Source organism: Triturus cristatus, chromosome 10 (assembly GCF_964204655.1).
Source record: "Triturus cristatus chromosome 10, aTriCri1.1, whole genome shotgun sequence".
NCBI classification, from domain to species: domain Eukaryota; kingdom Metazoa; phylum Chordata; class Amphibia; order Caudata; family Salamandridae; genus Triturus; species Triturus cristatus.
The window spans coordinates 1,139,107,205-1,139,132,686 of NC_140593.1; the positions used below are offsets into that span (position 1 = coordinate 1,139,107,205).

At 45.9% G+C, this 25,482-nt stretch overlaps 1 protein-coding gene and 1 non-coding gene across 3 annotated transcripts in view; both read left to right on the top strand.

The window, feature by feature from the left end:
• PRKCB (protein kinase C beta) overlaps positions 1-25,482 on the top strand; it is a 1,047,370-nt gene that overhangs the window by 706,391 nt on the left and 315,497 nt on the right. For both annotated transcript variants that reach the window (XM_085629465.1, XM_085629464.1), the window contains exons 12-13: positions 5,432-5,494; positions 7,995-8,133. In XM_085629465.1, coding sequence (XP_085485591.1) covers positions 5,432-5,494; positions 7,995-8,133 — 202 coding nt within the window. The remainder of the gene's footprint in view (positions 1-5,431; positions 5,495-7,994; positions 8,134-25,482) is intronic.
• On the top strand, positions 12,979-13,118 carry LOC146796759 (U4 spliceosomal RNA). The gene has a single exon (XR_014970202.1). It is a non-coding gene; the product is annotated as a U4 spliceosomal RNA (small nuclear RNA).

A 25,482-nucleotide genomic window follows, 5' to 3' on the forward strand; every position in this document is an offset into this window, starting at 1 on the left:
GGGGGCCTCAGGTGACGTGTGCAAACACGCCCCGTGGCCGTTTTAAGTTGGGAGATAAAGTCCCCTTGAATCCTGAGGGTCCCTGGGGTCCAACTAGCTCACCAGGTACCTCCAGTAAGCCCCACAGAGCTGCGTTGCAGAGAGGTGTAAAAAGGGGCGTGGCCTCTGAACACCTCTCTGCAACGCAGCTCCCTGGCGCATACTGGAGATTCGTGGTGAGCTAGTTGGCCCCCAGGCGACCCCCAATGTTCAAGGGGAATTAGTTCCCCATCTTACAACGCGCCATGGAGTGCGTTTGCAGAGTGCTGCAGAGAGGGGGCGGGGCCTCCTGCACGATGCCAGTCTTTTTTTTAATTTGTTTTTTAAGAAGGGGAGGTGTCTGGCCCCCCTTCCTTTCCTATTTTATTTTCCCTGGGGACCCCATCCCCCAGGGCTTGACCCCTATTTATTTTTTAAATGGAAGGAGGCCGCGTGGCCCCCCTCCCGAGTCCATATTCTGCCCCGGGAACCCCATCCCCCGGGGCATGGCCAGTGTTTTTAAATAATTGGAGGGGTTCTGCGTGGCCCCCCTCCCCGGGCCACTCATGGCCCTGGGGACCCCATACCCCAGGGCCTCGCCTCTCATTGGGGACCGTGGGGGGGTCCCCAATACCCCCACGGTCCCGCCTGCCCCCTTTTCTTGTTTTGCACGTTTGTTTTACTGTTTTCTTGTGCCTCGGTTCTACCGAGGCACTAGATGGCTGCCAACACTTCCTGGTTTGAAGTGTTGACAGCCAATTAGAATGCAGCTCATGATCGGCAGGGTGCGCGGATCCACCGCGACCAAAGATATCTAAACTTTTATTTTTTGATTCTCTCAGCAACTACCGAACGAATTTACACCATTTAAAAAAAGGGCGCTTTCTGAACCAAACACATCCTGTTTGCCAAATTTGGTGTAATTCCGTTCAGCAGTTCGGGCTGTAGCCGTGTCTAAAGTTTCCTATGGGAATTAACATGGAGAAAACACGTTTGGGAACCCCCCTTTTTTCTCAGCCCCCGCTTGCCGAATCACCCCGAAACTTTCAAGACAGGAGCTGACCGAAGCGCCCCACTAGTTTTGAAAAATTTGCGATGATTCGTCATCCGACGCCAAAGTTATTGGGAAAACAAAAAAATCTTTTCCTATGGAAACTAGGTCGTAACTATAACTACCTACTGGCGACCGCCAGTAGGTAATATGTGTATATGTATATATGTAAATATGTGTATATGTATATATATATATATATTTGTATATATATATATATATATATATGTGTGTGTGTGTGTATATACATATATATATATATTTATAGTAGTCAATATTTTATTTGACAAAGAGCGGCCATTTGAGATGTATGGGCTTTAAAGTAGAGACTGTGTCTCTCCTGCAAGGAGAAAGCCTGGTTGGCTATTGGTCGGATACAGAATGGTCTACAAAGGTAAAGCATTACCTTTTCGGCCTACATGAATTCCACTATCACTTGGTATGATCCCTGCCAAACTTATGAAGTTTTGACAAACATAATTTGTCCTCAACCTTAAAACTTTCTTGTATAATGGGGCAAGATTCTGAAATGATCTGCCTATGGAAATTGAGACTTCTACCACTTTTACAGTTTTCAGATGCTTGTTTACAGGACATTGGGTCTAAGAGGCAAAATCTGTTTAGCCCTTTCTAAACAACCCCTTGTGGTGTAAAGCATACTATAGAGAAGTATTTTGTTGTTGTTTTATATAGCGCGAGCTTGACCCAAAAGTATTGGAGTGCTTTACAAGAGCAGCAGTTACTAGTAAAATACTATATTCCGGCCTTCGTCCATTAAACTAGCACAGTAAAACAAGCTATATTTCAGTTTTCCTTTTTCTTATTTCAGGCCTAACCACATCCCCCTTTTCTCTTCTAAGCCAAAACCTAACCCTAAACCATGCAAACATGGTAGGCTAACAGGAGCTGGGCTGAACCCGAGGGAGATTGAGGACCTGGAACAACTCAAGAGCCTCAAAACCTGGCTCTTTGCTGAGGGCTCGAGTAGGCCTGACATCACAACCTGAGCAGGTGGCCATGGACCAGTGTGTTTATATGTAGCTGTGTTTCATCACTTCTCACTTCCAAATGTCTCATGGGCATTTATTGACCTTTCTAACTTTTAATGATGTATTACAATTGTAACCCTTGTGGAGAGGAGTTGGCCTGGCAGCTAGGGCGGTCGTCCTCGAATCTGGGAAGCTGGGTTCGAGTCTCTGCAATGACGCTGGACGTCCTGTGATTCTGGGCAAATCACTTAATCTCCCCATGCTTAACAAAAATGAATGTGTCCTCATGTAATCCAACTGGTGCTTTGTAAAGTGCTCTGATACCCGATTTGGGTCAAGTTTGCGCTATATAAAACTTGAACTAGTGATAACCCTTTCACAATCTCTTACCCTAAGCCTAACTCTAAAGCTAATCGAACACTCAATCTACATGGTTCGATTACCCTATACTTAACTCTTTCCCTAACTTTAAATCTATCAATAAACCTAAACCTGGCTGTCTCCCTAAACCTTAATCCATGATTACCCCAGATGTTTACATACTTGTGCACCGCACCTGAACACTCCCTCTATCCTCAACATATATTCTTACCTGTATGTTTTCCATAGGTGCTTTTTTACCCAATGGTTTTTTGAGATAATGAATTTTGAAACCCGTGATTTTGCCTCATGAGCTATATACAAGGTACGATCATGTCGTCATGTCTCCTATAAATGAGTGAGATGGTTTTGGAATATGGTACTTTCATTTGTTTTATTAGAAGTCTGTGTTAAGACGTTCTTTCCTGATTTACTCAGAAGAAGACTGTAGCCCTATGTCCCAGAATGCATTTCTGCAAGAGAGAGAGTTTCAGTGTGCAGTACTCTCACCTGTGACCCCGCAGTCTGTTTATTATGAACACTTTCAACCCGGAAGCAGTCCTGCCACAGTAGTTTGGGAAACTTTGATTTTGTTTCTCCTCTAAACAGTTTGGACAATACATTGGAGTAGAGCCTACTGTAATTTGCACAATTGTCCCCTTTAATCCTCTTTATTGTATTTCTGAAAATTGCCTACATCTCAAATTAGTGACCACAACCTCCCCTTCTTTGAAACCATATCCATACAACTTAACAAAAGCTAATAACCTGCAATCCATCTATTCATCCCACCAACCGTTTACCAGAACTTACAATACACCTCACTAATCATCGCTCCTAGCTCCTTTAAATATAATCTGTCATAATGAAACTGAAGCTAATGCATGGATTGATTTCCTTGGGACCCCAAGGCTAATCCCAATTAACAACTGTAAACAATAATTACTGGATTAACCACTAATTAGGAGTTCAGGAGTAGCCTGCTTCTCCACTTAAAGTGCTTCAGCCCATCATCAGGGGTAGTGAGCGCTACATATTTACAAAACAATGCAACACGGCGACTCTTTGATGTGTCAATCAAAACTGCTGCCTCCCAAGGAGCTGGAACCATGCACCCCACCCTTCAATGCTCCCCGGTGTTTAATTATTGCTCTCAGCTTGAAGTTGTGTCATCCAATGCTCGTGCGGTGCTAGCGAAATGAGGACACGTCCGTGCTGACGTTCATGCATTATGCACGAGCTAGCTTCTTCAGCGGAGCAGACAGGGCTGTTCAGATATCACAAGCAAAACTGGAGCTGAAAGGGGATCAGAAGACACGGGGCGCACTCCACTAAAAAATCAATCACAAAAAAAGCCCCTAATGTCATTCACACCAGCACTTCTCATAAAAGAGCACTGAAAATACAAGCCCTATAACATAAATCATACTTAGGGTTCAGCACTGCTCTGGTACAACTCACAGGCAGACATGGTGTCACAGTGTGATTTTTAAATAGCAGAGTATGGTGCCTAGGGACCTTATGTGTATAGAAAAAAGATACAGAAAATTATAGGAAGTGCCTCACATACACGACCACCATGGCCTGTTGGCTGATACGCACCAACGGGCTCTCTGTATCATCATCGGCACTTTCCTATAGTGGCAGGAGGAGCAGGTACAATGAATGTCACTATTGGTGATCAGCATGTATAACTCTTGCTCAGCGTCTCAAGGGTACGTCACCCTCCTGGAGGTCCTCAAAAAAGGAAGACGAAAGCAATAGGTTGCCTACGGAGCCAGTGGATCGTGAAGACAGCCAGACAGTGTGGCTGTCTTCACGGTCCGCCGGCACCGTAAGTGACCTATTGGTATCGTCCCAGACACTTCTCCTATGGCCCACTGGTAGACTTTCACCTGGTGGTCATATGGTACGGTGCACAGTTGGGTGACATTTGGGTCCCCATGCCCAGATGAATATGTCTGTAAGTTTTTTGAGCCGAAACATGTCAACCATTTGCAACAAATTGGTCTAAACTTGTTATAATGTTTTTAATCGTGAGCCTGGGCATATAGTAAAGTATTTTTGACATGTCATTTCTAGACTCATTTTAAAGTTTATTATGAAAGGAAGCTACTATCTCTTCTTCCCTTTTTTTAGGGCCTACAGGACGCTAATGTACCCTTGGCACCCAGAGTTTGATAGTTAGTCACACGTGCTCCTAAATTAGAACTGCACTAGCTTCAGATGCATAATTTTCTGGACCTGTTATACAATCTCAAAGGCAGAAACAACTCATAGTCCAGGCTTCCTGGCTAGAGTCAATGGAAACCATTGCAAGTGCAGCTCATGAAGCAGTGAAACTGGCAGGGTAAAACCCAAGAGGTGCAATAAGAAAAGGCAGAATGGAAGGCCTCCTCAGCCTATGACATGAAGACTTGTCTTTTCCAAGCACGACTAATTGTTGGTGAATAACAATCCTACTTTTCAGCACCGGGACGCTTCTCTGAAGCAGCTGATCACACTTTAGAAATGGTATTTCATTAATTCATTCATTATGCACCCAGATTATGAAGTAATATCCAGCCATTCTTACCGTTCCCCCACCTCAGGAAGAAGCTGAAAATTCATATTTTAAAGGAACGTTGATAAGAAACCTCCCAGCACCTTGTGTCTGTTACTCTGAGGAGTGCACCCCGTCCCGGCCCTAACCATGTGCACAAGTCTTACTTTCTTGCTTCATATAAGGTGTGCTGCACCCCTTTTCATGCAGTAGGGGTTACACTACAGAAATCCCAGACCATGGCCAGAGACATTCATTTGTCTTTGCTTTTTTTTCATTGTCCCCTAGGAAGAGCTTTCCCTATGAATACCAGTTGCTACTTTCATTGAATCTCAGGTATTGTCGAACCCTAGCGCTGCAGTCAAGGCGGTGATTTCCAGCACTACACTTCTCTGAACATCAGACGACTGTCTTACTTTTTGTCCATTTTATTTCTTTCTTTCCCTTCATGTTGTCTAATCTCTCTTGCAGGTTCTATGCAGCAGAGATTGCCATTGGCCTCTTCTTCCTGCACTGCAAAGGGATAGTCTATCGGTGAGTCGGCACCTCCATCTTGGGTCCTCGCCCATCCCCCCTTTACCTTATCTGCAATCTTCTTCTTTCACTCACCCCTATTTGCCCTTCTTGCAATTGTCCTCTCTCTCTTCTCCTCTCTCTGTCCCAAGTCACTCCCTTTGCTGGTATTACGGTACCCCCCCACCCCCGTCTTCTTTGCTCTCCTGTGTTTGTGTTCTTCACCTCTTTGTGCTTCTCTTCCTATCTTCCTTCCTATCTTCCTGTTCTCTCTTCTGCACTTAACCAGGTGAGATCTATCTCCAACCACGAATATTAGTGAATTGAGACTGTTGCCTGCTAGTTGTTTTTTTGTGTTAATGTGATGGGGAAGGAGTTTGTGTTCTGTCTTGAGGGGAAAAAATTACACATTTACAACAGGTGGAGAAAGTGATCCATTCTCTTAAAATGCTAGTTTTTCTTTATATTACCCAAAGAAACATTCAAATTGTAAAATAATGACTTTATGAATTCATATTTTACTAGATATGTTAATGCACACACGTGAACTCACTCTCTTGACCATTGCTAATTATATGTGGATCCACCAGGGCCAAAAGTGTGCGCCTAGAAGCAATTAGTAAAGAAATCCCTGTGTTTGCTCTCCCACTTCATATCCTCCATGTACCTCCTGGGTGCTGCCTCATTTTGTTTCCTCTTGCCTGCATTCCCTTCCAAACTTTTCCCCTCCCCATTCTTTTACACCTTCTTCTTTGTGCTTTCTTGATGTTCCCGTTGAGCCCACCCTGCTCTCTCTTCTGTCTTCTTGTTTTCCCCTCCCTGTGATTCTTTCTCTTCCTCGTCTGCACCCGTGCCTTTTCGCTACTCTGCCTTCCTTGCCTTTCCGCTCTTGACCCAAAGAAGGATGCTTCATTCGAGATACGGGCAAAGAATATGGATTCCTTACTGCAGGGGCTCCTTTCTAGATATATGCAAGGAAGACGCCTCCTTAACAAAACCAATCACCTTCTTAATGAAGACGTTTAATTGTAGATATGGGTCAGAGAGAATCCTCCGTAAAAAAGATGTGTCCATTCTAGAGAGTGACGCCTGCGTATAAAAGGATACTCCACTCTAAAGATGAGTAAATTAGAGTCTTTTTTGTGGTCCTCCCTGCACATGGAGAAGAGGCATTTAAAGGTATATCTTTAAAGGATTCTTTTCTATTCTAGATATGGTAAAGGCCAAGTCTGCTTCAAGAAGGGGACGCCCCTCTAAATCTGGATGAGGGAGACGCCTTCTTAGTGAAAGCAGCTCTTCTCTAGAAATGAGTAAAAACGAAGCCTCCTTGAAAAGGATGCCTCAATCTCGATACGGCAAAGGGAAAAGTCTCCTAAAAGAAGGGTCTTATGCCGTAAATATTGGTAAAGTCAATAACTTCTTAAAAAGGAAGCCCTCCCTAGAAATGGTTAGCAGAGAACCCTCCTTAAAGAAAGGTGTCCACTCTAGATAAGGGTAAGCGAGAAGTCTTCTTACTGAAGGGTGATCCACTCTAGAAATAAGTAAGAGTAAAGCGTTGTTAAACAAAGGGGCACTACTCAAGATATAGGTAGGAACAAAGCCTTGTTAAAGGAAGGTGTAGAGTCTAGATGTGGGTTAGCGAGAAGTCTCTTAACGAAGCGTGATCCACTCTAGAAATATATCAGAGTAAATTCTCCTTAAACAAAGGACACTACTAAAGATATGGGGTGGAACACAGCCTTGTTAAAGGAAGGTGTAGAGTCTAGATATGGGTTTGCGAGAAGTCTCTTAACGAAGGGTGATCCACTCTAGAAATAGATAAGAGTAAAGCCTCCTTAAAGAAAGGGACAGTACTAAAGATATAGGTAGGAACAAAGCCTTGGTAAAGGAAGGTGTAGACTCTAGATTTGGACAAAAGAGATGCATTGCAAATAAAGGTGATCCCCTCAGGATGTGGATAATGGAGAAGCGTCCTCGATGAAAGCCGCAGCATTCTAGATATGATTAAGGAGGAGCCCTCTTCAAACAAGGACACCTCACGCTAGGTTTGTGTTTGTGAGAAACCTCCTTGAAAAGCCCTCGACTGGGACTGAGGGCGAGAGATGCCTTCGCAATGAAGCATTTTACACTTGGCATGGGTGGGAGTGAAAGATCCTTTGAGAAGGTGCTATCCCTTTGGGTACAGGTAAGAGTGATACCACTTGAAAGGAGGAAGCCCCACTGAGGACATTGCTGAGGGAGACGATTCTAGAAAGAAGGAAAACCCTGCTCTGCTCTGCATAGGGAAGAGCAAAAATCTCCTTTTGATATGATTTGTTTCCTAGCATGGGGTTGGGGGAGAGTTCTGAAACAAAGGGTTGTCCTTCCTGATGGGGGTCAGGAGTGCTCCTTAAAAGAGGTGGGGGGGGGGGGGGCAGAACTGTTTCTCATAGTAAGGAACATAAGGTATAACCGTCTGTCGCATCGTGTTCGAGATGCCAGTCCTCCGAGTGCTCACCAAGGTCGGCTTCTTCTCCTGCAGGGACCTGAAGCTCGACAATGTGATGCTGGACTCCGAAGGACACATTAAAATTGCAGACTTTGGGATGTGCAAAGAAAACATCTGGGATGGTGTGACCACCAAGACTTTCTGCGGTACGCCAGACTACATCGCGCCAGAGGTGAGCTTGCCACCCGCCCGGTGTTGCCCTGCCGCAAAGGGCTACACATAACCTTTTATTTCACCAGCAAGATTCTTCCAGCCCGCGCCACCCCCTAATCTGTTGACTAAGGGACCCCCCCACTACTGCTGCTCAGCACTACTCTTTCTTAGGTCTGGCCGGAGGGAAGGCAGTCAGCAGACATTTCTGTGCCATGTCATCAATTTATTAAAATGCCAAATCCTTATCTCCTCAATAGAAGCCAGAGGTATAATAAAAGCAATTTAAGTTCAGTAAGGGGTTCTCTAAATAAATGCAAATCCCCTTTCAGAGTCAACAATATTCTTTTTCTCATCTATTGGAAAATGACATTTTTAGTATTGGGTTTTGCCCTTCCACGGGTTTTGCATTAACTGTGTTTATAGGGGGCCGGAAGCCTCCACTTCCTAGAACCTGAGGATTTGAGTGCAAATAAGCTTACATTTTTAGTTTTGACCTAATACAGTTTTGAGCTTCATTCTAAATGTGCAACAAGAAGAGACGTGGTGTAGTTTGTGGAACTGTAGGCCCTCAGGATGTGTTTTGCATTTGAGCCATACAAGCGTCTTGTATGAAAAATATAGTTTACCTTGGTCATCGTTTTAATGTCTCCGCTGGGATTTTCATTGGTGACGCGGGTAGAGGAGAAGTCCCACCCTCAAAGAGTCCATCTTGAGGACAGCCATGTGCAATAATTGTTTGTATCCATATCACTGCATAGCCTCAGTGAAACAAGTTACTGCGTCGTCAGCAGCCTGTACGTCACCATGCCCCATATAATGTTATTGTGTGTGACACATTCATTTTTCCAGGGAAATGTAAACACATTCTAATGAAAGTGAGAGGAAAGGTGAGTAAAAGGATTAGTACAGTAGGGAGTGACCTTTTCATCTGTGCTATTGTGAAAGGCATACAGAGGACTCAGACGATATTCCGACATAAACATACAGAACGGGGGTGTTAGCCAGGCTAAAGACCTAAACATAGACAGAAACATAACATAACATGAAGCATTGAGAAGTAATATAGACAAAGGAAAAACCTTATAAGCAAATCTATGCTGTTTTGTAGAAAAAGCAGGCACAATGGATGCATGCCTACTCCAGCGTAGCCAGTCTTGCCACAGTGTGCCGCTCACTACCATGTGGGTGCCACAATGGTGTGTTGGTCTGTGTGAATAGATGCCAGCCGGTGTGTTATCAGCCTGTCCACCCTTGCAAGTCAGCCCATCCACCCTCCACTGTTTGTACATTCATGTGAGTCTGAATGGGTTTTGCCTGTGTACTTGTGTGTTGTCTGTATACAGTTGTGGCTGTGTGCCTGTTTGTGTGCATGGGTCTCTGTTGGTCTGTGTGCGTCGGGCCTGTTGGTCTGTGTGCATGGGTGCCTGTATGTCTGTCGTTCTGTGGCCATCTGTCTCTGTAGAGATGCCTGTAGTTCTGTTGATGTGTGTGCTTGAGTGTCTAGGAGTGTTATTTTTGGGGTGATTTCACCCTGTAGTTACGTTGCTCTGCTTCTGTGTAATCTATGTGAGTGTGCACAGGGATGTTCCACTTATGTGTTCACGCGCCACAGGCGTGCAAGAATCGCAATGTTTGTCAGTAGTTGCTTTTCATGAATTGATCGTGTTTCTGTACTATGCCGTCATGGGAGTCAGAGGCTTGTCGTGGTCCATTTGTTTATGTTCAGGTTTTTCTGGGTTTTTTTTCACCAATGGGTCGTCGCCATCCCTCATGCAGAGAACAGAAGCCTGTCCTGTCTGAATAGGACCTATCATCAGATAGTGGCAGCCTGTGGCGGTGCCCAGCTCGTCTAATATGCTACCCTGCCTGTCTGCCACAACATGAATGAAAAAACAACAATTGATGGACAGAATGCAGAACAATGTCATACATTCACCCCAGTACAGAGATCTGGGCATAAATCCATCGTTTTTTTGCTCACCATGCCATTCCAGTTTGAACCCAGCCATATATGCAAATCAGTCTTGACCCTGTGCCTCATTGGAACAGTCAAGCCCAAACTGCCAAGCCAGGTCCTCCCTGGACTGGAAACAAACATCCTAGGACCGGTTTCAGGGTTTCACCCCTCTTCAGCCAGGATAGCATGATTCCAGTGGCATGGAGAGCACGGGACCTACGTCTAGGCGTACCCGTCCCACTCGGGGTGACAAATGCAAAACAAGCAGTGGCATAGCCAATAGGTCTCGCCTTTGGGACCTTATAAGTGTTTAACCATGCAACAGTTGCATAACTAAATACTTATAAGGTCCCAAAAGCGAGACCTATTGGCTATGCCAAGCGGCCGCGAAAGTGATCATGATCAAGCATCAAAGCGAAAGTGAAAGTAATTGCGGTAAAGCGCGCGCGTCCGCGCACATGCACTGTAGCTCTAGGCTGGCCTGATAGCACTTTTTGGAGCCCTCTCAATAAGTCTCGCCAGACCGGCGCATGCGCTGGGTCAGGCGAGACCTAAACAACAGTTGATGGACAGAATGCAGAACAATGTCATACATTCACCCTAGTATAGAGATCTGGGCCTAAATCCATGGTCTTTTTGCTCACCATGCCATTCCAGTTTGAACCCAGCCATATGCAAATCAGTCTTGACCCTGTGCCTCATGGGAACAGTCCAGCCCGAACTGCCAAGTGTGTTTTACAACATGAATGAGACACACAATTTATACTTTGGTGGTAATTTAGAACGTGGTGCTAAGACAAACAGCAGCATACCGAGGACAAGCATGAGCGTGCCACTTTAAGTGGTGCAAACAGCACTATACTTGGAAATAAAGGCCAGTGATGCAGCTATGCAGACAGCGCCTGCCCACAGTGACACACGGAAATACAGGAGTGCCCATACAAAATGTCAGCCTGCAGGATGAAACTGATCGGTATCAACAAAGTAAGTCATAAAGTGTATATAGATATAAAATATACCCTCTTTCCAGTTATTCATATATTAATTTCCCTTTCCATCTTTTTTTTATTTCTTTCTCTTTCTTTCACCTGTTGATCTTTTCTGTCATTCCTCCTTCAGTTCTTTTCTCCGCATTTCTTTTTAAACTGCTATCACATTTTTAGGTCTCGCTGAGCCAAAGGCTCGAAGAGACATTTTGTATGTGGGAATTTCAAAGTGCTGCTGGCTGGCCTAACGCTTGCGTTCACGCAATCGTGCACGCGCGCAGCCGGCTGCCAGCAGCACTTTGAAAACTCGTGCGTCATCGCGATTGTGATCACTTTCGCTTTCAGAGCGCTCGCGATCACGATGACGCACGCGCACACACAACTCCCACTTCTCCCCCTCCCCCACCACATATTGCGTCTCCAGCCGCTCGCGCGCGGCCAACGCTTGTTTTAACATTACTGCGGCCAAGGCTTGTTTATTTTATCTTTGCGCGTGCACACAACTCCCGGTCGCGGCCGCACAGAACATCTCATCCCCTTCCATTATGCTTGCCTAGCCTGTTAACCATATTCGCCCGCGAGCAGTAAACAGCTTGTTTTGATTGGCTGTCATTACAGTGGTCTTAGGGGTGAGGGTGAATCTTGAGTCTGTCATGTGGTTCCTTCCTTGTGCTGATGCCAGGCCCTGTCGTGGCCCCATGTCATGAGTTTCCTTGGGATTCTGTGATTCCACTCAGACCAGGGACAGACTGATAACATCGAACTCCCGGCACTGACTCGCACATCTTACTTCGTAATTTCAGACATTTCTGCCTGGTCATACAAATTGCAACATACGATCATGCCTGCCTCCCTTGGCGTGTACCTACCCACCCCCATGCATCTTTGATTGTAACAGCGATTCTGGGAGGGGATGAAAAATTGCATCTTTTTAAGTATAACATTTATCAGCAAGAACACCGACCTCAACTCATACATTGTAGACATGATGATGGACACTTTTCATGCCTAGCGTTTATGTGACAGTCAGAGAAACTGTGTAGCACTTCAATGCTGACAAAGTTGTGAATGCTTGCAAACAGTGAATGGCCACCTACATGTGGGCAAAATGTGGTACTTTTTACTGCACGCATAATACATGGGTATTCACGCCTCCCTCTGCCCTGACTTCGTTGGCCGGAGCGAGCCTTCTCCGTGTAGACAAAAACCTCTCCTGCCCTGAGGGAGCAATACCATCTCTCTCTCTCTCTCTCTCTCTCTCTCTCTCTCTCTCTCTCGCTCTCTCTCTCTCTCTCTCAGACTGTTTCACTCTCTCTCTCAGAGACTCTTTCATTCTCTCACTGTCTCTCTCTCTCTTGAAGAGACTCGCTTTCTCTCTCTCAGAGACTTTCTCTCTTTCTCTCTTTCTCTCTCTCTCTCAGAGACTCTTTCACTCTCTCACTCTGACTCTCTCTCTCTCTCTCTCTGAGATTCTTTCACTCTCTCACTCTGACTCTCTCTATCTCTCTGAGACTCTCTCTCTTCCTCTCTCTCTCTCTCTCTCTCTCTCTCTCTCTCTCATCTCTCTCTCTTCCTCTCTCTCTCTCTCTCTCTTTCTCTCTCATCTCTCATCTCTCATCTCTCATCTCTCTCTCTCTCTCTCTCTCTCTCTGAGTCCTTCTATTGCTGCGAGGAATTTTTGCTCCAGCGGTGACCGGGCCCTTTGAATGGAAATGCTAATTAGCATAAAGTACCCCCAGAGTCCTTTGCGCACCATACATCGTGTTTATGAGGCTGACAAGTAACAGAGTACAGTTCACAGTATTGCACCTGGTAAGTTATTGTTATCTGTCTCTGACTGTTGGATGAATGCGACTTTTGCTCGCTGTAGGTGTCTTAAGTACCATCTCCGGTGCGTACCTCGAATGACTTACCTGTCTTTAGTTTTGCGCAGTGGCAGTAGCGTAGCCAATGAGGTCTAACCGAGGCGCGATTATTGTTTATTGAAAACTTTACCCAATACCCCGTTATGGCGACTTGAAATATAGTTGACATTGCAATTTTTGACAGTCTCCGTGGAGACTGATTTTACTGTCAAAGAAAGAAAACTGACGAACTGTATAAAACGTTCAATCCGCACTGGATCTGAATTTGGTGTTTTAACCACATTAGGTTATTATTGCCTTAATTTGTTATTAGTATTCATGAGGGGTTCCTAGAACTCATTATTTTGTGAAATAACCGAGAGTTATGTGTTTTTGTCTGCATGTGTATTTAAAAATCCCAAATAAAATCCGACACACACTTTGCCATACCTAACTTAAAGCACCGGTATCCAACTAATTACTACAAAGACATTTATTGGGGGGGGAGGGGGGGTGGTTGTAACACCCCAAACACCTCCCTGAAGCTACACCCCTGGCTAAATGTGCCAATGGGAGCAGTGTGGGCACAATAGCGTGAGGTCCCCTGAAACAACAGTGCCCTCTGTACAGAGTACATAAGAAATTGATAGGTTTGTTGGCTGTGTTGTGAGGGCACAGAGGTATTCTTTGGGGCGGAGCTAGCAATAATCCAGCAGGTGCAGTGGCACCGGGGCCCACTGCATCATAGTTAAGACCTCTACCCACCCAGAGGTCGGGTACCCATTTTTACGGTTATGTTTAGAATCCTTTGCTATCAGTAAATGTCACCCACTGATCAAATCTAATGTAGTAAATACAAAAAATGGTATTGATGAAGTCAACCTTATTTTATTATGTTATTTTATTCAAAACTACAGATTGAAATCGAAATAAATATGGACTCCAATCTAACAAAATAAAGACAATTGAAATACACCACCACTATAACTTTTTAAATGTCATAGTTTTAAAGAATTATTAGCACACACAACTCCCGCTTCTCCCCCTCCCCCACCACATATTGCGTCTCCAGCCGCTAGCGCGCGGCCAACGCTTGTTTTAACATTACTGCAGCCAATGCTTGTTTATTTTATCTTTGCGCGCACACACAACTCCCGGTCGCGGCCGCACAGAACATCTCATCCCCTTCCATTATGCTTGCATAGCCTGTTAACCATATTCGCCCGCGAGCAGTAAACAGCTTGTTAGGCCTTGCCTACAGGCAACGTTTATATACGCTGTCGTTATGGCAACAAACTCTAAAAAGGTGCTTTTAGACCATTATTCAGTGGCAAACATATCACTCTTCTTTGCTGCCTTCTAATTTGGCAGAATATGTGCGGCGTCACATCTTTTTGTTTGAGAGTGCATGGGAGTGCAACGCCAATATAAGAGTAATAACCGAAGTCGTACAGGAAATAAATAATGACTTAGAGCGCATTGCCGCCATTAATAAAAAACATATGACAATTGTATGTGGTTGGGGTGACTTTAATAAACCTCAGTGTAAACCCTAGTCAGGTAAAATGTGTGAAACGACATACACAGAGGACGCAGAGCAGCCCCATTTTATACAAAGTATATGCGACGATAAGATAAACAAATTGCTACTTAAATTTGATTTGTCATTTGCAAATGAAATCTCTTTACCCTATGCGTATCGTAAGAAAACTTGAAATGGGACAACCAATAACTGCATTATTGACCATGTTTTACTGTCAAATAACTGAGCCGGTTTTATTTTCAACTTCTGTACACCCTCGATTTTATTAAGCGATCACTTCCCACTGAGCCTGCAATTATCGACTTGTACCTTTTTGAAACAGGGCACGATAAAGTTATTTCACAGGCAGAGGGGATCGATTTAGCAATGGATACACTCTGCGTTGGACACACATTAACCCGAAAGATCTTTTTAAACATGTTTTAACGAAAATACACCCCCAAATGAAATCATTGCGGCCTTTCTGGCCATCTCACAGGGCGGAAAGGAGACCCTCTTTGTCACCAGAGAGAATACAAACAAGCATTTGCAATGCAATAGGTCTTGCATTTACGTGAGTTTTGGCTATTGGCATTGTAAATGACAATGACTTTATTTATGTTTTGGTTTTTAAAATGTAAATAAAACTCATTATCATTTACAATGCCAATAGCTTAAGCTCGCGTAAATGCGAGACCCATTGCATTGCAAATGCTTGTTCTTTTAGTCTTCTGTTGTGTTTATTTTGTCCGCTACAGTTGTGCCTCTTCCTGGAGCCGTATTACACAAGGTGCCATGGCGGTGCAAGGTGCGTTTGCGCCTACTTGGCACACCCCGGGGCACTTTGGTATTACAGAAGGGGCAGCAGATGCTTGTACGGCCCCTTCTCTAATAAAGATACCGCTGGCACACGTATAGCACCAGCACCATCATCAGAGGACGTTTCCTCTTGTGCATGGGGGTGTGGCAATAATACGGCGTGGGCGCAGAGGCAAAGAGATTCCCCGCATGAGGGAATCTCTTCGCCTATGCACCCATGCTGTATTATAGTCTCAGGAGCAAAGATGAAGAAACTGTCTGGAGGCACTCTGAAAGTGCACCACCTAAAAGGCTCTGGGCGCACCTATTGACAGGTGCGTCCAGAGCAATCCAAGTAAATTAGCTGCATACTGCAGGCTTAGCCAACATTGCTCGATTCCTGTACTCTTTGAAACTGACAGAGCCGAGCCCTGGAAATGTTTGCCGTGCAAATCATGCAACAAATTCACGCAAAAAAAGAATATGATAGTCTCTTCAAAAATAAAAAATAAAGCACATTTCATTAACATGCTGCAGCTTTGACATTAATAAGTCACATAAAAGGTTCATTGCCAGGTAATGAAGAAAAAGTGGATTGGTGAAACAGAATGTTTGCCTAAGATCACACAGCTTGGTTAAGTGGGGAATCTGGGATTAATCTCAGGTTTTCTGTTTTCACTTTGTACAATTTTGTACAAATAAGCCACTAGATGGGTATTGATTTGTCTTTCCTTTTTACCTCAAATGTTAATGCATTGTTTTTAGCTTTTTGCACAAGGTTAGAGCGAGGGTGACAGGCAGAATCCACATGAAAGCTCGGCTCGTTTTGGGCTCGTTGTGAGGGAGCAGGGACCCTAGAAAGAAGGAAGGCTTCTTTCATCTTTAGCTGATTCACGTCTCTCACTTTACCATAGATGAGACGCTTCTCCCCTTTCAACTCACAGGAACTCAATTGTTCAGGAATGGTTGTTTTTTAATAAAAAGTATGGGAACTGGTTAGATCAAATTAATAAACCCACTTCCACCACCGAGCGCACAGATAGATGTACGCTTACCTGATCATCTTTAGTCGGTTTGCGGAAAGTTACGTACTTACGGAGGATCACCATAAAGTTGTGCCAGCTCTTATAGCTTTCTGGAGAGCACCACAGAGAAATGATGTTGATATCATGTCATTATTTTCATCCTTCGATTTCATCCCAGTGTATCATTTTCATGGTTCTTGTTTTCTCCCTGAGGCTCCTTGAAGTTCTCCCTTAGATACTTTTTAGGTGAACATCTTTCTTAAGGTTCTGTAGATTGTCATCTGTTTGGCGACCAGGCTGGTCAGTCATGAGCTGTGACAACTCCGCATCACATTTGCTGTTAGTGACATCTGCATCTCCATGCTTCCCTCAGAAATGTTGCCTCTTTTCTTGGTTTGTGGCCACAGGTTTACGGAAAGAGGAACCCACAAGCAGATGGACATCAGATGTTCACTTGCTTAAGTCTTTTTAAGATTTGTTTTTAGGTCTCACCTGACCCAGCGCATGCGCTGGTCTGGCGAGACTTATTGAGAGGGCTCCAAAAAGTGCCACCAGGCAAGCCTAGAGCTACAGTGCATGGGCGCGGGCGCGCGCGCCGCGCTTGACCGCGATTACTTTCACTTTCGCGGCCGCACGGCCGCTTGGCATAGCCAATAGGTCTCGCTTTTGGGACCTTATAAGTATTTAGTTATGCAACTGTTGCATGGCTAAACACTTATAAGGTCCCAAAGGCGAGACCTATTGGCTATGCCAATGCTTGTTTTCTTTTGAGTATGTCTCTTGAGTGGAGTAATATGTGGTCCTGGTGTCCCTTCCTGCCCTTCTTGACGAGGACAACAAGCTGAAATCTTTGAATTCCTACGTTTCCTTTTGACTTGTAGAGGCCGACCTAAGGCACATGACTTTAAAGGTTTTTCTGTTTTATTTTTATTTTGTCTTTCAGTTTCTTAACAGATTTTTCAAGAGATTTTTGGATATTACTGCCTTATAGGTTTATGTAGAGTTTGGCGGGCTGTACTCCATTCTTCCAGGTGATACACCCCGCTGACGTTGCAGACGTACAGTCCATCCTATGTAGAGATCTTCACCTGATTGGCAGAGATCCCTTTGCCTTCAGAGGAGCTGCTGATTAAGGGACTCCATGTTCTGTGACCCGATACAGCAGAGTTTTTAGTTTTTCAAGAAGGAGTTTTTTTATTGAATGGCAAAGGTCATGTGGCCCTGACACGCTGCGCGTTTTACCCCAGTGTATGCGGATTATTTCTTTGTTTTCATGCTCGTGACCCACAGGCTTTTCCTATGGTGTGACGTGTCCCAAACCAGAACAACAATTTATCAGAATGTCTGCCCTAAACAGGTAGTGTGGTCTGAAGTACACTGGCTGACGACATCGTGTTCCGCTTGAAGAAAATGCTGGTTCTCCTGAATCGAGTGGATGAATTTCCACTTAGTTTGTCGTAGCAAATGTGCCTGGGGAATCTTAACAGCGCCTTCATGCCAATCTGGGATGCCTTCTGAAAAGACCTTTATAGGAACTTGCTCTCTTTTGTAACCAAAAGAATGAAATGAAATACCAGCATTTGTGAAGCGCACAGCTACCTCCGGAGAGGTGTCCCGCTGCTGGGGGCCGTCGGGAAGATTGGGCGAGCTAGTGCCCAGAGTCACATGGTGCTGGGCTAACCTGCCGCCAGTGCCGGGAATCGAACTGTGAACCCTGTGGTCCGGAGTCAGGCACTCTGGCCACTGCGCCACACCTCTTCCAACTATTATTTCTGGTCCGTCTATCTGCTTTGAGGTGGTGCAAGGCCGGTCTACAGCATCTCTTAAGGGTGCCTTCGCTTTCCTACTTTCAAGTGGCCTGTGCCAAGTTTCACTTATATCAGGGTAGACTTTGAGATCACGAAGTAGTTTTTTTATAAAAACATGCTGGTCAGAAATACCAAAGCCCTACCCTACGCTAGGACTCATTTTACTCCTGCGCGTTCTCACTAGTGTAAGAATGCCATGTGCTGAAGCTGGCGCGGTCACTCCGAAGTCTCTATGATCCTAATCCCAAAATATGAGGCATCTTTAACGGGTTGGTAACCATAAGAGACCAGAAATCTGCATAGTTATCGCTCCTGTGTTTGCCATTGGTGGCGTGAAGTTACGGTTTAAACCTTTTTTTTTTTAAATTTATTTGTGATTTGTGGGTAAGGATTTTCGAAGAAATTAACAAGTGTCTCTTTGAATTCAGAGTTTCATCCTTAAAAAAAACACATTTTAGGTTTTCGTCTTCTTTTTTTTTTAACGTTTGTTTATTTACCAAGTAAAGACTTGTAAACAACTAATTAAACTATGGCAAACAAACCGCCTATTACAAATGCAATGACTTCTGAATTTTCTTCTCATTGTTCTTCAACCATTATAAAAGGCCAGTGACACCGCATCAGTAATTATTACAAGCTGCATACCTCCTGTTTGCTCACAACTTATTAATGACTATTTTTATAAATTCCCTTCTACCACGTTTTTCAGCAGCCAACTGAATACACCGAACTACAAAAACATGAAAATTAAATTTGTTTGAAGAAAACAAATTCGATATGTCTGCGTAGGTTTTATGGAAAATATTGTTCTTTGAACTCATCCATGTTCAAATGCTAAATAAAGGGTTGCGTTAAAAAGGGGCACATTTGGGTTTAAAATAAAATTAACAACCTGCATGAATCCAGATTTCGCCACCATCGCCTTTTCAGCATATTGTCCGCAGAGGCAGCGGGGCCCGGAATATTAATCCGCGCTGATAGGACGTGTCGCGCAGGGATACATTCTCTTGACAGCGCCTTGTAATGAGTCGCCTCCGTCGTCGGCGGGTGATGAGTCAGAGCCTCCGAGGGGGCGTTCCTCGGCTCCCGGGTGCCGGGTAAACCCCTTACCACCGGGTTAATAACCGGGCAGCGGGCCGGGGACCGCCAGGGGCCCCTGGGAGCCTGGACGGCCGACCCCCAGGATTGGGACCCCGGGCCCCTAGCAACACCGGGCCCAGTAACTAAGGATGTTAAAGGCTGCGCAAAGATGCTCGCGCTGGAGTGTTTAAAGTGGGGACTATTTCACCAAAACGATGCTTCCCTCTGCCGCCCCCCCCCCCATACCCCTCGCGCTGGAGTGTTAGAATTAGAGACTATTTCACCAAAACGATGCTTCCCTCTGCCGCCCCCCATACCCCTCGCGCTGGTGGGCGCTGTAACCGGGCTTGGCGCTGTACCAAGGCTCAGCGCTTCCACGCTCGTGATTTAACACTTGTGCATTTCTTGGCGCCAGTTGGGCCTGCATGGCCTCAGCACAGCCTCCAGGGAGCTTCCAAGGAGAGCCCTCATGCCCCAACGTTGCCCAACAAAGTCCTCGTTTTCACACCTTTCGTTCTTATGCACCCGATTCCAACGTTTGCACCGTGAAGTAGGGAAAGGAAACTGTGTAAATCAGTCTTTTAAATCGTTTGTGCAAAGAGTAGAGTTGCTGTCTTTGCTCACGCACTTTCCTTCAGGCAGGGTCCGGACGCCGTGCGTGAGTCCCCTGCATGGTACCCCGAGTGTTCCGGGGTGAACGTTTGACGAAAGCCTCGTCCTTGCACCGGACCAGGCACCGTCTTTCCCAGAACTCTGGGATTTTCCCAGAACTCTGGGAAAGGCTGGGAGGGGGTGATCTGCGAAGAACTAGACGGAAGCTCATGGTCGCTTGATTTTTAAATCGAGGCTCAACTAAGATAAACAGAGACATGTCTAGGTTAAACGAAGGCCTGACTAGGTCAAACAGAGGCTTAACTAGGTTACATGGAGGATTAACGGGATTATATAGAGGCATGTATAGGTTAAACAGAGGCTTGACTAGGTTACATGGAGGTTTAACTGGATTAAATAGAGGCACCTCTAGGTTAAACAGAGGCTTCGCTAGGTTACATTAAGGTTTAACTACATTAAATAGAGGCACGTCTAAGTTAAACAGAGGCTTAACTAGGTTACATAGAGGTTTAACTAGATTAAATAGAGGCACAGCTAGGTTAAACAGAGGCTTGACTAGGTTACATAGAAGTTTAACGAGATTAAATAGTCATATCTAGGTTGCACTGAGGCTTAACTAGGTTAAACAGAGGCTTGACTAGGTTACACTGAGGTTGACCTTGATTAAATAGAGGCACATCTAGGTTAAACTGAGGCTTGACTAGTTTACATAGGGTTTTACCTGGATTAAATAGATGCATGTTTAAATTAAACAGAGGCTTGACTAGGTTACATTAAGGTTTAACTACATTAAATAGAGGCACGTATAGGTTAAGCAGAGGCTTGACTAGGTTACACTGAGGTTGACCTTGATTAAATGGAGGCACATCTAGGTTAAACAGTGGCTTGACTAGGTTACATAGAGGTTTAACTAGATTAAATAGAGGCACACCTAGGTTAAACAGAGGCTTGACTAGGTTACATAGAGGTTTAACTAGATTAAACAGAGGCACGTATAGGTTAAACAGATTTGACTAGGTCACACTGAGGTTGACATGATTAAATAGAGGCACATCTAGGTTTAACAGAGGCTTGACTAGGTTACGTAGGATTTTACCTGGATTAAATAGATGCATGTCTAAATTAAACAGAGGCTGACTAGGTTACATTGAGAGTTAACTGTTGCCTGCTTTGTCTGCAGTGAGAGAGCAGGGACCCCGGAGACCGCTTTGTCTGCAGTGTAACAGCAGTGAGAGAGCGGGCCCACCAGAGAGCGCTTTGTTTGCAGTGTGACAGTCAGCACAAAGAGGGCAGGGCCCAACCTAGAGCACTCACCCTAGAGCGCGTTGTCTGCTGTTTGACAGTCAGTGCTGAGAGAGCAGGGGCACCAGAGAGCGCTTTGTCTGCAGAGTGACAGTCAGCACTGAGAGAGCAGGGGCACCAGAGAATGCTTTGTCTGCAGAGTGACAGCGCTGAGAGAGCAGGGTCACCAGAGAGCGCTTTGTCTGCACTGTGACAGTCAGCACTGAGAGAGCAGGGGCCACCAGAGAGCTCTTTGTCTGCAGAGTTACTGTCAGCACTGAGAGAGCAGGGGGACCAGAGAACGCTTTGTCTGTGGAGTGACAGCAATGAGAGAGCAGGGCCCTCCAGAGGGCGCTCTGTCTGCAGTGCGACAGTCAGCACTGAGAGAGCAGGGCTGACCAGAGAGCACTTTGTCTGCAGTGTGACAGTCAGCACTGATAGAACAGAGGCCATCGGAGAGCATTTTGTCTGCAGTGTGACAGTCAGCACTGAGAGAGCAGGGCCACAATAGAGAGCTCTGTCTGCAGTGTGACAGCCCTGAAAGAGCTGGGATTACCAGAGACTGCTTTGTCTGCGGTGTGACAGTGAACACTGAGAGAGCAGGGTTCACCAGAGAGCGCTCTGTCTGCAGTGTGACAGTCAGCAATAAGAGAGCAGGGCCCACCAGAGAGCGCTCTGTCTGCAGTGTGACAGCCAGCACTGAGAGAGCAGTGGCACCGGAGACCGCTTTGTCTGCGGTGTGACAACAGTGAGAGAGCAGGGCCCACCAGAGAGCTCTTTGTCTGCAGTGTGACAGTCAGCACTGAGAGAGCATGGGCACCAGAGAGCGCTTTGTCTGCAGTGTGACAGCAGTGAGAGAGCAGGGCTCACCAGAGAGCGCTCTGCCTGCAGTGTGACAGTCAGCACTGAGAGAGCAGGGGGACCAGAGAGCGCTTTGTCTACAGTGTGACAGTCAGCAATGAGAGAGCAGGGCCCACCAGAGAGCGCTTTGTCTGAGGTGTTACAGCACTGACAGAGCAGGGCCCACCAGAGAGCGCTCTGTCTTCAGTGTGACAGCCAGCACTAAGAGAGCAGTGGTACCGGAGACCACTTTGTCTGCGGCGTGATAGCAGTGAGAGAGCAGGGGCACCAGAGAGCGCTTTGTCTGCAGTGTGACTGCAGTGAGAGAGCAGGCCCCATCAGAGAGCTCTTTGTCTGCAGTGTGACAGTCAGCACTGAGAGAGCATGGGAGCCAGAGAGCGCTCTGTCTGCAGTGTGACAGCAGTGAGAGAGCGGAGACCACCAGAGAGCGCTTTGTCTGCAGTCTGACAGTCAGCGCTGAATGTTCTGCTCCTCATTGGGCAGGGGGGTCTCCGCTGGGCCCTCCTCCTGTAATTAAACTGAATGCCTTGTGTAATTGGTTTCTTTGATGCACAGATGGACCCGCCTGAGGCTGCTGGAAAGTGAAGCCGATACTGAGCCCTGCAGCGGCATCTAAGCAAATAAACCTGGAGCGGGGGAGGGGCAGATGCTCAGAACAGGAAAGAGGAGGGGGACAGATGTGCAGCCTTGGATTCTCCTCTGCCCATCTGTATGTGTCTACATGCAGAGACAGACAGGTGCCCTAGGAGGCTGATCACCCCTGTAGAGCCCCAGACCCGGCTTCTCCCCCCGGCCCCTCACGCTTCAGCACATGGATTTGCTGCTCTCCTTGGCATGGTATTCCCCAAGGTTACACTTTCTCGGCTTGGTTGTTTAAGGCTGGGTCCTCTTTCAGCTCTCCTTGACACCTAGAATCTTACCTTCCAGTCCCCCCATGGTACACAGATCACGATAAGAGTGTACAGATCCCCGGCCACCCCCGCATCCTGCTTGCTTGTCTGTAGTGATAAGCGTGCAGAACTGCCCACAACTCAGTGGAAAGAGACACCAGTGATGACGGTCTGTCCTCTTTCTACCACGGACAACCTGGCTTTAATTTTCGGCCAGAATAGTACTCTTCCACACATGGTTATGGTCATCAGATCAAGACCGAGCAAGAAAACCTTGTCAATTAGAACATTTACTTCCATGTGTCTGGCTAACCAGAACCTCACAGCTCATCCTGCTAAACCATCTAAGGCATACTGTATTGCATTATAATTGCATTTATATAGCACTTACTACCCCAGACGAGGCGTTGAAGCACTTTTTCGGAGAGTAGCACCCTACTCCGGAACCCATAAAGAATTAGTGGTGAATTAGTATTGTGAAATATGAAAGTAATTTGAATGGTGGATATGTTAGTCAGTTGTTTGGATTGAGAAGGATAGTGGAGGGATAGAAGAGGGAAAAAGGTTTGCATTTATACAGCGCTTGCTAGCCTGGGTGTTAAAGCGCTTTTTCAGCGATTAGCATGCTATATCTTTTGGTTGGAACTAAAAGTCTATTTCTGTCCTGTTATCCCCAACAGTCGTGATCTAGGAATATCGAAACACTCATTGCCAAGGCCCGGGTGGTCCAGAAGGCTAGCATCAGCTGGGCACAGGGCTGTAAAGGTCAGACGATGGGCCTTATATAGAGTTTGGTGGATGCAGGACATCTGCCAAAAGCAGTGATATCCCACCCCCTAGTCATAGTGCATAGAGGACCTATATACAGACAGTGCATCCTTCATGACTGAGATCACATGCTCAAGAGTTGATCAAGGACACGTGAGAGAAACATGTACCCTTCATGTCCAAGGTTTCAGTCTTAAGACACAGTCCGGTATGTGTCTTCCCATAATACCCAGGACCTCAGATCCAAAGGATGTGGCGAATTCTTAATTTTGTAGCATGAGTAACTTAGCGGATGGTCATGGACACAGCAAATCTTTAGTACACATGGTCACAGCCCGCAGAAGATCATTAAAGACATAGTGCGGCCATCATGTCCAGGATCGCATGTGGGGGGGGATGAGAGCTCCAGAGTAGTCATAATAGTCATGAACACAACTTCAGGAGATGCTCAGAGACACAGCATCCCCTTCATGTTCAGGATCACAGCATCAGGAAAGATCTAGAGAGACAGTGTGTCCTTCAAGTCCAGGATCACAGCCCTCCGAGATGATTGGAGACACAGAGTGTACATCACGTTCAGGATCACAGCCTCAGGAGAATAATAGAGACACACAGTGGCCAACGTGTCCAGGATCACAGCCTCAACAGATGATTGGATACACAAAGTGTCCATCATGTCCAGGATCACAGTCCTACGAGATGATTGGAGACACCGAGTGCCCATCATGTGCAGGATCACAGCTGTACAAGATGGTTGGAGACAGAGTATCCATCATGTCCAGGATCACAGCCTCAGACGATAAGGGACTTGTGTCCTTAACCTCCAGTTTCTCAATTTAGGGGCATGGTGTGTATGAAAACCACACCATGTTCAGTATGAAGCTAAGTATGAAACCCTTCTATGATGGCCAGGAACACGTGTTATTCATATCCAGGATGACAGCTTCAGGAGACGATTGTGGATATATGTGTCATTAATGTCAGGGTCTAAGCCTCAATAGATGATTGGGGTAATGATGTGGTCGTTGTATGCAGGATCACGTTTGTTGAAGAAGATCTGTGACCCAGCGCATCCTTCATGCCCCAACCTATTCAGAATGTCCTGTATCTCCACAAAGGAAGATGATCGGGGATGTGGTGTGTCAAGCATTGCAGCCTCGGCAGATTGTTGAGGTAGGTGGTAGAGGACCCCGGGTCTCCCTCGTGGCCAGGATCACACTGCAGTAGATATTCAGGAACATGGTGGGCCTTTTATATCAGCATCACATCCACAGTAGATTATCCTGGTCACGTATGCCCTTCACGTGTAGAGTGTCCTGGTCACGTATGCCCTTCACGTGTAGAGTGTCCTGGTCACGTGTGCCATTCACGTGGAGTGTCCTGGTCACGTATGCCCTTCACGTGTAGAGTGTCCTGGTCACGTATGCCCTTCACGTGTAGCGTGTCAGCTGCGGTAGATAATCAGCAGCATCTTCCTTTCCTTAGGTCCAGAGTCGCTTCCTATGAAACGATGATTGAGATGGGGGCTGTCACCCTGCAAAACTATTTTGGAAGAATTCTTTCAATTTGCCGGATCAGTGAGTCTCAATAAAAACTGAAAAATAGCTTCAGGTAAAGCTTTGTTCATCTGAAACTATTGTTAAAGTGTCTCCTAGTCCAAGGGATGCTTCGGCCCCATACTCAGTATATGGCCTGATCAAAAGCCACTAGGCAGTGGTGAGGCATGCATCACACGGCTTCCTACAAACCTCTTGCAGGTGCATGATTGTCGTGCTGTTGCTTTCCCTTTGTGTTCCTTTCTGTCTAGGGATGCTCATAGTCAGACACCCATATGCTGTGTACATTGTTGTTGTAAGTGCCGTATAAGGCAAGAACACCCCCCCCCCCCCCTGCTGCGGAAGATCACTCAGACTGTCTGCAACTATAGGCCGCGCTG